General features: G+C 44.0%; 1 protein-coding gene across 1 annotated transcript in view; it reads right to left on the bottom strand.

The window, feature by feature from the left end:
- The window catches only part of CAPN9 (calpain 9), a 283180-nt gene that overhangs the window by 144136 nt on the left and 124936 nt on the right, over nucleotides 1–14108 (bottom strand). The window contains exons 4-5 of the mRNA XM_063917552.1: nucleotides 10489–10622; nucleotides 6557–6725 (exon numbers count right to left, since the gene is read on the bottom strand). Of these exons, the coding sequence (XP_063773622.1) occupies nucleotides 6557–6725; nucleotides 10489–10622 (303 nt within the window). The remainder of the gene's footprint in view (nucleotides 1–6556; nucleotides 6726–10488; nucleotides 10623–14108) is intronic.

The following is a 14108-nucleotide window of genomic DNA, read 5'->3' as shown; positions in this document are numbered from 1 at the left end:
CTTGGCTTAGAGCATTGTAAATGGCTCTTAACTCCAGGATATTTATGTGAAGTGATGTCTCCAGGCTTGACCACAAGCCCTGGAAGTTTCTTCCCTGTGTGACTGCTCCCCAGCCTCGCAGGCTGGCATCCGTGGTCACCAGAACCCAGTCCTGAATGCCGAATCTGCGGCCCTCTAGAAGATGAGCACTCTGCAACCACCACAGGAGAGACACCCTTGTCCTCGGGGACAGGGTTATTCGCTGATGCATCTGAAGATGCGATCCGGACCATTTGTCCAGCAGGTCCCACTGGAATGTTCTTGCGTGGAATCTGCCGAATGGGATTGCTTCGTAGGAAGCTACCATTTTTCCCAGGACCCTTGTGCATTGGTGCACTGATACTTGGCCTGGTTTAAGGAGGTTTCTGACTAGCTCGGATAACTCTCTGGCTTTCTCTTCCGGGAGAAACACCTTTTTCTGGACTGTGTCCAGGATCATCCCTAGGAACAGAAGACGTGTCGTCGGGATCAGCTGCGATTTTGGGATATTGAGAATCCAACCGTGCTGCCGCAGCACTACTTGAGATAGTGCTACTCCGACTACCAACTGTTCCTTGGATCTTGCCCTTATCAGGAGATCGTCCAAGTAAGGGATAATTAAAACTCCCTTCCTTCGAAGGAGTATCATCATTTCGGCCATTACTTTGGTAAAGACCCGGGGCGCCGTGGACAATCCAAACGGCAGCGTCTGAAACTGATAGTGGCAGTTCTGTACCACAAACCTGAGGTACCCTTGGTGAGAAGGGTAAATTGGGACATGGAGGTAAGCATCCTTGATGTCCAGAGACACCATATAATCCCCTTCTTCCAGGTTCGCGATCACCGCTCTGAGTGACTCCATCTTGAATTTGAACCTCTGTATGTAAGTGTTCAAAAATGTTAGATTTAAAATAGGTCTCACCGAGCCATCCGGCTTCGGTACCACAAACAGCGTGGAATAATACCCCTTTCCCTGTTGCAGGAGGGGTACCTTGATTATCACCTGCTGTGAATACAGCTTGTGAATGGCTTACAATACCGCCTCCCTGTCGGAGGGAGACGCCGGTAAGGCAGACTTTAGGAAACGGCGAGGGGGGGACGTCTCGAATTCCAATTTGTACCCCTGAGATACCACCTGAAGGATCCAGGGGTCCACTTGTGAGTGAGCCCACTGCGCGCTGAAATTCTTGAGACGGGCCCCCACCGTGCCTGAGTCCGCTTGTAGAGCCCCAGCGTCATGCTGAGGACTTGGCAGAAGCAGGAGAGGGCTTCTGTTCCTGGGAACTGGCTGTTTGCTGCAGCCTTTTTCCTCTCCCTCTGCCACGGGGCAGAAATGAGGAGCCTTTCGCCCGCTTGCCCTTATGGGGCCGAAAGGACTGCGCCTGATAATACGGCGTCTTTTTATGTTGAGAGGCTACCTGGGGTAAAAATGTGGATTTCCCAGCAGTTGCCGTGGATACCAGGTCCGATAGACCTACCCCAAATAACTCCTCCCCTTTATAAGGCAATACTTCCATATGCCTTTTGGAATCAGCATCACCTGACCACTGCCGCGTCCATAACCCTCTTCTGGCAGATATGGACAGCGCACTTACTCTTGATGCCAGTCGGCAAATATCCCTCTGTGCATCACGCATATATAAAAATGCATCTTTTAAATGCTCTATAGTCAGTAATATACTGTCCCTATCCAGGGTATCAATATTTTCAGTCAGGGAATCCGACCAAGCCACCCCAGCACTGCACATCCAGGCTGAGGCGATTGCTGGTCGCAGTATAACACCCGTGTGAGTGTATATACATTTTAGGATATTCTCCTGCTTTCTGTCAGCAGGTTCCTTAAGGGCGGCCGTATCAGGAGACGGTAGTGCCACCTGTTTAGACAAGCGTGTAAGCGCTTTATCCACCCTAGGAGGTGTTTCCCAACGTGCCCTATCCTCTGGCGGGAAGGGGTATGATGCCAATAACTTTTTAGGAATTATCAGTTTTTTATCGGGAGAAACCCACGCTTCATCACACACTTCATTTAATTCCTCAGATGCAGGAAAAACTACAGGTAGTTTTTTCTCACCAAACATAATACCCTTTTTAGTGGTACTTGTACTATCAGAAATGTGTAAAACATTTTTCATTGCCTCAATCATGTAACGTGTGGCCCTACTGGAAGTCACATTCGTCTCTTCATCGTCGACACTGGAGTCAGTATCCGTGTCGGCGTCTGTATCTGCCATCTGAGGTAGCTGGCGTTTTAGAGCCCCTGATGGTCTTTGAGACGCCTGGACAGGCACCAGCTGAGTAGCCGGCTGTCTCATGTCATCAACCGTCTTTTGTAAAGAGCTGACACTTTCACGTAAATCCTTCCATAAGCTCATCCACTCAGGTGTCGACTCCCTAGGGGGTGACATCACCATTACAGGCAATTGCTCCGTCTCCACATCATTTTCCTCTTCATACATGTCGACACAGTCGTACCGACACACAGCACACACACAGGGAATGCTCTGATAGAGGACAGGACCCCACTAGCCCTTTGGGGAGACAGATGGAGAGTATGCCAGCACACACCAGAGCGCTATATATATGTTGGGATAACACCAAACAGAGTGTTTTTGCCTTTATAGCTGCTGTGTATATTATACTGCGCCTAATTAGTGCCCCCCCCCCCCCCTCTTGTTTTACCCTTTTCTGTAGTGCAGGACTGCAGGGGAGAGTCAGGGAGACGTCCTTCCAGCGGAGCTGTGAGGGAAAATGGCGCCAGTGTGCTGAGGAGATAGGCTCCGCCCCCTTCTCGGCGGACTTTTCTCCCGCTTTTTTCAGGAATCTGGCAGGGGTTAATATACATCCATATAGCCCTGGGGGTTATATGTGATGTAATTTAGCCAGCCAAGGTGTTTATATTGCTGCTCAGGGCGCCCCTCCCCCCAGCGCCCTGCACCCATCAGTGACCGGAGCGTGTGGTGCATGAGGAGCAACGGTGCACAGCTGCAGTGCTGTGCGCTACCTTGGTGAAGACTGATGTCTTCTGCCGCCGATTTTCCGGACCTCTTCTTGCTTCTGGCTCTGTAAGGGGGCCGGCGGCGCGGCTCTGGGACCGGACTCCGAGGCTGGGCCTGTGTTCGGTCCCTCTGGAGCTAATGGTGTCCAGTAGCCTAAGAAGCCCAAGCTGGCTGCAAGCAGGCAGGTTCGCTTCTTCTCCCCTTAGTCCCTCGATGCAGTGAGCCTGTTGCCAGCAGGTCTCACTGAAAATAAAAAACCTAAAACTAACTTTTCCTAAGAAGCTCAGGAGAGCCTCCTAGATTGCACCCAGCTCGGTCGGGCACAAAAATCTAACTGAGGCTTGGAGGAGGGTCATAGGGGGAGGAGCCAGTGCACACCAGGTAGTCCTAAAGCTTTTCTTTTTGTGCCCAGTCTCCTGCGGAGCCGCTATTCCCCATGGTCCTTACGGAGTTCCCAGCATCCACTAGGACGTCAGAGAAATATAGCATCTATATTTCTAAAAGGTTAATGCTACACACACACACTCAGCATGACAGAGCCCCGGCTCACAGCACAGGACTTCCTTAAACCCGGCAGCTCATGTGTGAGTAGCGCCCGCCCTCCAAATATAATCCTGCCCTGGTGTCCGTCATTTTGACGGGCTTTTAACTAGTCAGACCATAAAAATTGGATACCCTTTACATTTGTAACCCTTGCTCCTAAATGTTTTCTGACATAGACTAGTAGTTTAAATTCTGCCAAACGTATAACATACTTTCTGTCTTCCTTCTAAAACCCCATTTCCATTAGTTATACTGAGTGTATGGTAGTAAGTAATCAAAAAAATATAATTCAGTGGTGAATAAATAGTGGAATACCCAAATTAACATTGAATTAATAACTATCCTAACCATATCAACTTGTTACTATATGAAACAGGAGTGAAATAATAACATTAATTTATGATTAAAGCATCATATGCCAAGCGCATGCATCTACTGATGATTCAGTCTCACAGGCATAAAGGATAGTGCTGGGGAAAGTGAACGTGTCTAGTAACTGTTATGGTATCAAGCATATAGGAAGTGGTGGTGTGGTCACATAGATGCGTAGCTAAGCACACAGGTTACAATATATGCATTTACATCAGTGCATGCAATGCAAATCAGCAAATGTAAATGTGTGCAACTTGTGTGCAATTCTGCATCATCCCCGGTATGTACACATTGATATATTGTCACTGCATGTATCGGATATGATGAGTGTCTTTTTCTTATTGATTATTAAGACCAGATGAGAGAAGTACAGTATATTTTTACATTCACATTCACACAATGCTAGACACTAGATAAGATTATCAATTATAGCAAAACACTTCAAAATGAATTAAATAGGTTAGCATTGTCTTTTGTCATATTCACAGAAGTAACTATACATCCATCAATCTATAATGCATGTAGTTAACATTTTATACTGAGATAGAGTACTACTGCCATCTATTGTTCAAAGTTAGCATTGCTTTAGTCAATTATTTAAGAACACTATTAGGGGAATTCAATTACCCACAAGCGAGGGGGTCAAGTTGACATTGCGATGGCTTGTGCAACTCGCTGGCCACGTGGCTTGCAATTGTGCAAGACTCTATGGGGCTGCAAACAAAAAAAAACTGCGATTCTGGAGGTACCGTGTTTTTCAGCATATATGCCACACTCACGGAACCTCTGGACTCGCAGATATTTGTACTTTTGCACTTACTTATGGGTGCAATAAAGTCACAATATAATCGCACTTAGGCCCTCATTCCGAGTTGTTCGCTTGCTAGCTGCTTTTAGCAGCAGTGCAAATGCTAAGCTGCCTCCCTCTGGGAGTGTATCTTAGCTTAGCAGAAGTGCGAACGAAAGCTACAGTGCAGCGCTGTTACAAAAAAAGATTGTGCAGTTTCTGAGTAGCTCGAGATTTACTCTTAGCTAGCGGTCACTTCAGACTGTTTAGTTCCTGTTTTGACATCACAAACACACACTGCGTTCGGCCAGCCACGCCTATGTTTCCTCAGCCACTCCTGCGTTTTTATCTGGCACGCCTGCGTTTTTCCACACACTCCCCGTAAACGGTCAGTTACCACCCAGAAACACCCACTTCCTGTCAATCACTCTGCGGCCAGCAGTGCGACTGAAAAGCGTCGCTAGAGCTTGTGTAAAACTGCATCGGCTTTTGTGAAAGTACGTCGCGCGTGCGCACTGCGCCCCATACGCATGCGCAGAAGTGCCGCATTTTTACCTAATCGCTGCGCTGCGACCGAAAGCAGCTAGCGATGAACTCAGAATGACCACCTTAATCGGATCCCCCCTTCTGTATGTGGTAAATATAAATGTGTATGAGTTGCAGGCACAGAGTTTTCTGCAATTTAGCTATTAGTTTTAATTTAAAGCAGCAATAAAGGCATCTAACCTAGGTTTACCTTTAAATTATTGCAGCTTTAAAACCAGTAGCTAAATTGCTAAAAACTTATGGGGGGCTGTAACTCGCAGGCTTACATTTACCCAGATAAACAGAGTGCCAGGACATTCAGTTGGACCTCGCTAGTCAGTGATGAAATACAGTTCCACTTCTCCTCCATGAAGATTTTAGGATGCATAACCATAAGACTAGCAAACATGGAGCATGCTCGCCATGCATAAACCTGCTAAATCAGTTATGTATCATGTAACCTTATTTTGAAGTTAAGTAAAATTATTTTCCTGCACATCCTATGTGTTCATTTATTATTGTTTCTTTGTATTTTAAGTAAGTAAGCTTTACAACCTGTTACACCATAAAGTATCAGAATTCTGTCTACAATTCAATCTCTTCAGAATGAGACTAAAGGTGCATACCCACAGATAGATTTGACAAACGAGGTGGGCGTTCCTGATCAATGTGAACGACCAATCGTTCCAATCGTTCCATGCGTATGAACAATGACTATGCCGATGCGCGCACACATGGGTCGCTAGCGACAGTCTCAGATCTTTTGTACATGCAAAAAGATCTAAGGGGCCCTACACACTCGGCGATGCGCCGCCGAGGTGCCCGACGGCCGATACGGCCGACGAGCAACCCGGCGGCGGGGGGGCAGTGACGGGGGGAGTGAAATTTCTTCACTCCCCCCGTCACCCGGCTGCATTGAAGTGCAGGCAAATATGGACGAGATCGTCCATATTGGCCTGCATGCACAGCCGACGGGAGATCAGCGATGAACGAGCGCGGGGCCGCGCATCGTTCATCGCTGGAGTCTCCACACTGAAAGATATGAACGAGTTCTCGTTCATTTATGAACGAGATCGTTCATATCTTTCAGAATATCGGCATGTGTGTAGGGCCTATAAGGCTGTCACTAGCGATACCATGCTGCCAAATGCAGCATGGTCCCCACTCCACCCCGCCACCGTTCATCCCTGCCGAGTACGATGTGTCATTCAGTAACACGTTGTGCCGTGTGTACTCACCTTAAATCAGTAATTGTTTTTTTACTATAGAATGTTTGAATTGAAATAAATAAAATAAATCAATAAAATGTACTTACATCAATAGAACATCCCAACATTGATCCTCTTTTCAAAGCTTTGTCCATTATCTCAAAATAATTGTTAGGAGCACTTTTGTTTTCATACGTTTCAGATACTCCCCCAGTAAAATCTTCCATTGCTTCTATGGTACTGCCCCCTTTTAAGGCTTCAAAACTGCCATTAAGTCTAGAATAAAATACATATAATGTTTTCTTTAATAAAGATTTTAACTGGTTTGTGTTTTTGACATGATTGGCCAAAAGGCCAAAACTGGTTTCTTTATTCATTTGATCTGTCATTACATAATATTGCAATGATTAAAAGGAAATTTTAACAAAGTACAACATTAAATAACTATGTAAAAAAAAAAGAATAATAGGAAAACAACACAGTATATTTTGATTTTGTTCTGTTACTGGATTAAGATTGCATTTTACACACACTATTTTGTTTACACATTTTTAGTAAATGCAGTCCCCCATTGATTTCAAGATTAACCATCATTAAAAGAAAAATATATGAATATATGCTGTTCAATTATTTAAGATTATTGGGGAGATTTATCAAAGCTTGGCGAGAGATATAGTGGAGAGAGATAAAGTACTAACCAGTATGGATAGTGTAGAGGCAGTATGAATGCTGTAATGGATAGCATTACTGCATCACAGCACTGAGGTCATCGGTTCAATACTCACCATGATCGTAACTGTGTGGAGTTTGTATATTCTCCCGCACTTGCGTGGGTTTTCACCGGGTACACCGGTTTCCTCCCACAATCCAAAAATATACTGGTAGGTTAATTGGTTCCCAGCAAAAAATTAAGCTTAGTGTTTGTATGTTCAGTACATGTGGAGACTAGATGTGCCAAGTGATTCTAATCTCTGCAGTCAAATTCTATGTTTCTATGTAACCAATCAGCTTTTAACTGTCATTTTACAGTCTGTGTTTGAAAAATTACAGGAGCTTATTGGTTGGTACTTTATCGCTCTCCACTTTATCTCTCTTTGTTTTGTTATGTAATCACAACTAGTAGAATTTGGAGACATCAGGGTCATTAGATTAGGAAAATCATCTAATTTTGCTATGCCAAAAAATTTGAAGAATACCCATGGAATGCCACAATCACATAATCTTACAGAGAGGAACATTTGGAAGTTTCACTATAACAATATTGGGGGAAAGGTCACATGGATGTCATAAATAGGGCATTATGAAGGTTCTGAGGGACTATGTATCAAACAGTGGAAAGACTGGAGAAGTGGACCAGCAGATAAGTTGCCCATATACTGTACTGTAAACCAATCAGCTTCCAGGTAGTATTTATCAAATACATTCTATAAGTATAAGCTAATTGGTTGCTAACTTCTCTACTGGTCCACTTCACACTTTTTAACTGCTTGTACAATGGTCTATTTGTTCTTCACACACCAATGCAGTTATTCATTCTTTTAATTATCCGTATTTTCCATTTCATTCTGTCTTATTCAGTTATTGTTTTTCTCATATTTTAGTTTGATAGATTTCTTATATGAATATTTTGGGGGTGATACCACTGCTAACTGTGCATACTGATCAATTTGAACGAAAAGGCAGTGTTATACTGTAGTGGATAAATCTGAGAAGATCTCTGTTTGAAAATAAAATCACTGGATAGATACAAAAGATGTGATAAAATGCAAAAAATCTCCTAAATAAGAGAACTGTCTGAAAAGAAAGATTACTTGTTTATTAGAACATTGGAGTTGTACTTGATGTCTCGTAATTATTACATTTGTTACCATATATTGAAATTGCTTTCAAAATTTGTTCAAGTAATTTCCTTTTTTTAATTTAATATTAATTTCCTAAATCAGAAGGTACTTTAATTATGAATGTAAGTGAGATCAATGAATATTTATTAGTGATAGTGTCAAATCACCTTCAATAATATACAGCTGTGAGTCAGCTTTGTTAAATGATATATATAGTGTATATGACATAACTCATGGATCGGCCTCTTGATCTTTATTTGGTTTTCTTGTGATGCTGTATTTTTTTTATCAACATGATACATTTTTATATTGTGTCAAAATATGACTACTGGCAACTTGTATTGTTTCCACTGTTAAGCATTTCTATCTAATTTATCTGGGGCCAACTTAACATTATTCTGAGTTTTGCCCCAAAAACGTTAATTTCTTATCACTATGTACTGTATTGCAGCAATGAGAAATTATACATTTGGGCAAAGCCGTCTTGCCCAGGTCAATATAGACTAAAAAGTATGCAATCACTTTACTTCTGGGTTATCATAGAAAATGTGATACTGTAGCTAAGCCTCTTTATGCTGAAAGAGGCATAACGGGAGGGAAGAGGAGTTTCAATGAAGGGCAAGTACGGTAAAGGAGTGTTTGCATACTTGCCCCTATAGACAGCCACAGATACGCTTTAAGAAGTGTATCTGTTGCTACGGCATCACACATTTATTCTTAGCATGGTTCTTGCTATTGTGTCAGATAAGTAAATAAACAATTCTAAAAAAGAAAAAAAAAACAGCATCCAGTTATATACTATTATTATTATTATTATTATTATTTTCATTTTAATTTACACTGGGGACATGCATATTGCTTCCCCAGCTTTTGGGCTGCCTTCCCTACCTTTCCTCCAGCTCACAGGTGGTACTCAAAAAACAGGCCTGTCCCAACAAAATCATAATTGGGGATGTGGTCAAGATCCCGCTGGACGGGATCCCGGCGGTCGGAATCCAGACACCGGGATCTCATCTGGCGGGATCTCGTACTGATCCCCATATTTGTTGTGGGTATTCAAACATCCAAACTATATTCATACACATATACCCATGTCACACAGATAGCCACATATTCACATACATATATAGTCACACACACACACACACACACACACACACACACACACACACACACACACTACAATACAGTGTCCCCCATCTCTCTTACCTTACACTGTAGGTACACTGTCTGCAGCTGCTTCTCCCCTCCTCTCTCCCATGCTACTAGCACTGATTGTACAGTCTGGTCAGACTGCATCCTCCATGTCCAGTTTCTGCAGCTTGCAGGGTACTCCTGCACTGCTGCTGTAAAAAAAGTCTGGGGTGTCCACTGAATGAGAGTGCTCCAGCGGCACTCCCAATACTTTTTAAAAGTCTCCTGTGCTCTCCTAGGTACCTGAACAGGTCCACAATACACCATAGCAGAGGCGGCACTTGGATAAATATACCATCACGAGCAGAACAGCATTTTATTCTGCTTGTGATGGTATATTTATCCGAGAGCCACATCTGCTATGGTCTATCTATCTATCTATCTATCTATCTATCTATCTATCTATCTATCTATCTATCTATCTATCTATCTATCTATCTATCTATCTATCTATCATTGTGTAAGTTGCTATAGCTCACCTAGAGGCTAATTCAGGTGTGATCGGAGTAGCTATAGCTGCTGTTTCCTGGGAAGTAGCAGTGACAGCTCTGTATGTAAATGCAGCAGGAGGCACCTATTACAAGTAGATGCCTTCTGCTGCAGTAGTGGTCCGAGCTGCATGCTGGGACGCAGCATTGGATCACTGTAACACCATTGAGCAGCTTGCGGCACCCATGGGGTTGCGGAGATCCTGCCCCCCCAAATCAAATCATGTTGTTGGCAGCAACACACCTCCGTTTTAACAAACGGAGGCCATCGCCAACCCCAAACGTCATCAGACTGTTAATCACTGACAGTTGGATGGCACACTGCCTCCTGTGTTGCAGGACCCATTTGTGCATGCAAATGGGTACTGTACATGTGTCAGGACGCAGATCTTTAGGGATCTAAATTAGCCCAATCATTATTTATTTTACAACAAATGCAAAGACATTAAAAAATACGTTTAAAAAAAAAAATGTTGGATCCTTAGAAAAAACAGTGAAATATTTGGAAATACTCACTTGGCATAAGCTTTTTCCAGCAACGCACTCCAAAACTCATTAAGGTCAGCTGAGTGAAGAAATACCAACCGATTTCGAAAGGTAGGAAGTCTATCATCAATCACAACATCAAGCCACTCATTATGTTGCCAAAACTACAAGAAAGTAATAAGGAGTGTCAATTTAATTGGGCTAGGTTGAATATTAAAGAATCAAAGTACCACTTCTTTTTTTTTAATGTATTTTATTTATTAACCTTTAGACAGAATGTTCTAAATATACAGGAAGCAAACAATATATTAAGAGAACAATAAATGAAGCAGCTTTACTATACGTAGTTTTGGTTCAACAGATCTACAGTGTCTAGATAGACAGTCAATAGGTCGACACCAATGATTGACATGCATTTGGTTGACATGAACAAAACGTCAATATGGTCATCAGGTCTACCTGTAAAAGGTCGACACAAGAAAAGGTCAACAAGTAAAAAATGTTGACATGTGAAAAGTTCGACATGGAAAAGTGTCAACACAAAAAAGGTTTTTTTTGTTTGGCGTCATTTTCACCATCATAGCACAGGGAACCCCAATTAGTGCATCGCATCCCCTCACATGGCTCGCTTCACTCACCATGCTTCGGGCAAGATGCCAGGTTCCACTACTGCTACGCTTGGCACAGGTTACAATCGTAGTCCACATGGACAGTAAACTATGAAAAAGTTAAGATAAATAGTGTGTCAACCATGTGTCTCGACCGTTGGCATGTTGACCATATAAATCTGTCCCCCTTTTGTACATGTTGGTCACAAGCACCTAATGACCAAGTCGTCCTAATGCATGTCGACCATTTGGTGTCGACATATTGAATGTCTAACTAGAAACTGCAGATCTATAGACCACATAGTCTAACTGTACAGTATTAATCCTCACATTTCTAGAAGATTTGTTATCAAAACACAAACAAAAAAAGAAAACATCAATGACAGCATAATAAAAAATATACAGTACTTTACGTATAAATATTACAAATGTTGAACTAATTGAAAGCTGTGGAGGAACTACAGCCAGGTAATGTAAACATGCATTACATCAATGAAGTTAGATTATATTCCTATGATGATAAAAAAAATATATATTATAGGGTAGATAGATGCCTTATCTCTGCTTTACCTGATAGTTACATAAAATGCACATTAGAAAATATAGTGAAAATCAAAACTAAACGCCCATATACACTAGTTGATATGATAAACGAGTGTAGTGTGTTATGCCGGCGGCCGGGATCCTGGCGGCCAGCATGCTGGCGCCAGAATCCCGACCGCCAGCATGCTGGCAGTTGGGCAAGCGCAAATGAGCCCCTTGCGGGCTCGCTGCACTCGCCACGCTGCGCTTGCCATGCTGCTGGCACGCTATTTATTCTCCCTCCAGGGGTGTCATGGACCCCCAAGAGGGAGAATAGTTGTTGGTATGCCGGGTGTCGGGATTCCGGCACTGGTATATTGAGCGCCGGGATTCCAACAGCTGGCATACTGAATACCACCAATGATAAACAATTTCGCTCATTTCGACCCTTCCTGAACATTTTTGCCCAGTGTGTACGCAGTAACCTATAAATGATGCTTGGCGCTGTGCCTCGTTAACGAGGCTCACTGTCACCTGGGCAGGCATCTCAATTTAGTTTCATCATCCAAGGCTGCATGCACGGCCCGGCCAGCGATATCGCACAGTAAGTACTGTATGTCCACGTCGAGGGACCTGGGACGGGAGGGGGACATACTAGACGATGTTGCTCGAGGAGCACATCGCCACCTTTAGAAGCTCTCACCAGTCCCTGCAAATCAGTAAATGAGTGGGCCTTTTTGCTACTATAGGTTTCTTATTGGATAAGCTCAAAGTTCTAAGCGCTCTCTCTGTACTGTATATCTAACTTAGATTACTGTTAGTTGAATATTGACTCTGCTTGTTTCCACTGGCTTGAGATTTTGACTATAAAGGGGGGTACACATGGAGAGATCCGTGCTTAAAATCTAAGCAATATGACTAGATTGCTTAGAAGCTAAGCACGGATCTCTCCGTGTGTATGCCCCACAGCGATAGCCCAATGGTGGGAACTTTGCGGTCAGCGGTAGACCACAAGAGTGATCCGACATAACCTCGCGGTCTACCGCTGACTGCAAAGTTCCCACCATTGGATATAATGGAGTTTCTATGCGCTACGTTGTATCTCGAGTGCGCCGCCTGACTGGCAGTTCAGGTGCGCACAGCCAATCAGGAGAGTGCCATGACGTGGCGCTCCCTGATTGGCTGAAGGGAACCTCTTTGAGACCAGTCACGGGGGGTCACGCCAGTCGGGGAAAGGGGTCCCATGTGTAAACATGGGACCCCTTTCAGTGCATGGTTCGGTTTCTTCGTTTTTTTTTTTTTACCAAGTACGTGGATTACAACAAGAAGAGGACCGATCTACACAGGATTGTTTTGAGTATAGTTTTATTTACAGGTACCCCGTGGATTCTACGTAGAGAAGGGGACCGACTCTTCGTGTCAACATAGGTAAGTATGTGTGTATGTTGGTGTGCATGTATGTAATAAAGTTGTACTGTCACGGTGTGTGCGTTGTGTTTTTTTGGGGGTATTTTTTTTGTAGTAGAACGACAGGTACCAGCGGGCCCGTTTCCCCCCCGCATGCTGGTACTTGTGGTTCTCTAAGTACCAGCTTGTGGGGGAGGCTTGCTGGGACTTGTGGTTCTGCTGCAAAAAACAATATTCTTTTTTTTGTCACAAAAGGCTATCAGCCCCCCATCCGCCACCCTTGGATGGGGGGGACAGCCTCGGGCTTCACCCCTGGCCCTTGGGTGGCTGGAGGGGGGACCCCTCGATTTAAGGGGTCCCCACTCCTCCAGGGTACCCCTGCCACTGGTGACTAGTTGGGGATTTAATGCCACGGCCGCAGGGACCTATATAAAAGTGTCCCCCGGCTGTGGCATTATCTCTCTGACTAGTGGAGCCCGGTGCTGGTGGAAAAAATACGGGGGACCCCTACGTATTTTGTCCCCCGTATTTTTTGCACCAGGACCAGGCGCAGAGCCTGGTGCTGGTTGTTTAAATATGGGGGAACCACAGTCAATTTTCCCCCCATATTTTTATAACCAGGACCGGCTCAAAGAGCCCGAGGCTGGTTATGCTTAGGAGGGGGGACCCCACGCAATTTTTTTCAGGATTTATTGAACACTTTTGTGAAGTCCATGAAGTCGAATCCAGGCCGCCCACTATTCGTCAATTGGTCCGTTTTTCGACAGCGGGACTGTCGAATCTGTTATTTATTGAATATGTCGAATTCGGGTCCCGGTGGGAGGGTTTCGCCTGTCGAATGTGTAAAATCCAAAAACGGTCGAATTCACGCCGGAATTCGACTGCAATTTAATATACCCCAAGATGCCTTGTATGGATATATTAGGAAATACCCCTCTCCATTTTGCCAGGCTGGAGTTCAGTGTTCCTACATTCCAGTGACGTGCGGTGGGGTGAGGCAGGTGCGCTCGTCCCTGCTAAATTCAACTGACTTTTCACCTGAGAGTATATAAATGAAGTCGAATAAATCAATAGGGATCCCCGGCTGACTATATTATCTATATTGCATGACTT

This window comes from Pseudophryne corroboree, chromosome 4 (assembly GCF_028390025.1).
Source record: "Pseudophryne corroboree isolate aPseCor3 chromosome 4, aPseCor3.hap2, whole genome shotgun sequence".
Taxonomy (NCBI): Eukaryota; Metazoa; Chordata; class Amphibia; order Anura; family Myobatrachidae; genus Pseudophryne; species Pseudophryne corroboree.
This window is presented reverse-complemented; position numbering and strand designations above follow the sequence as displayed.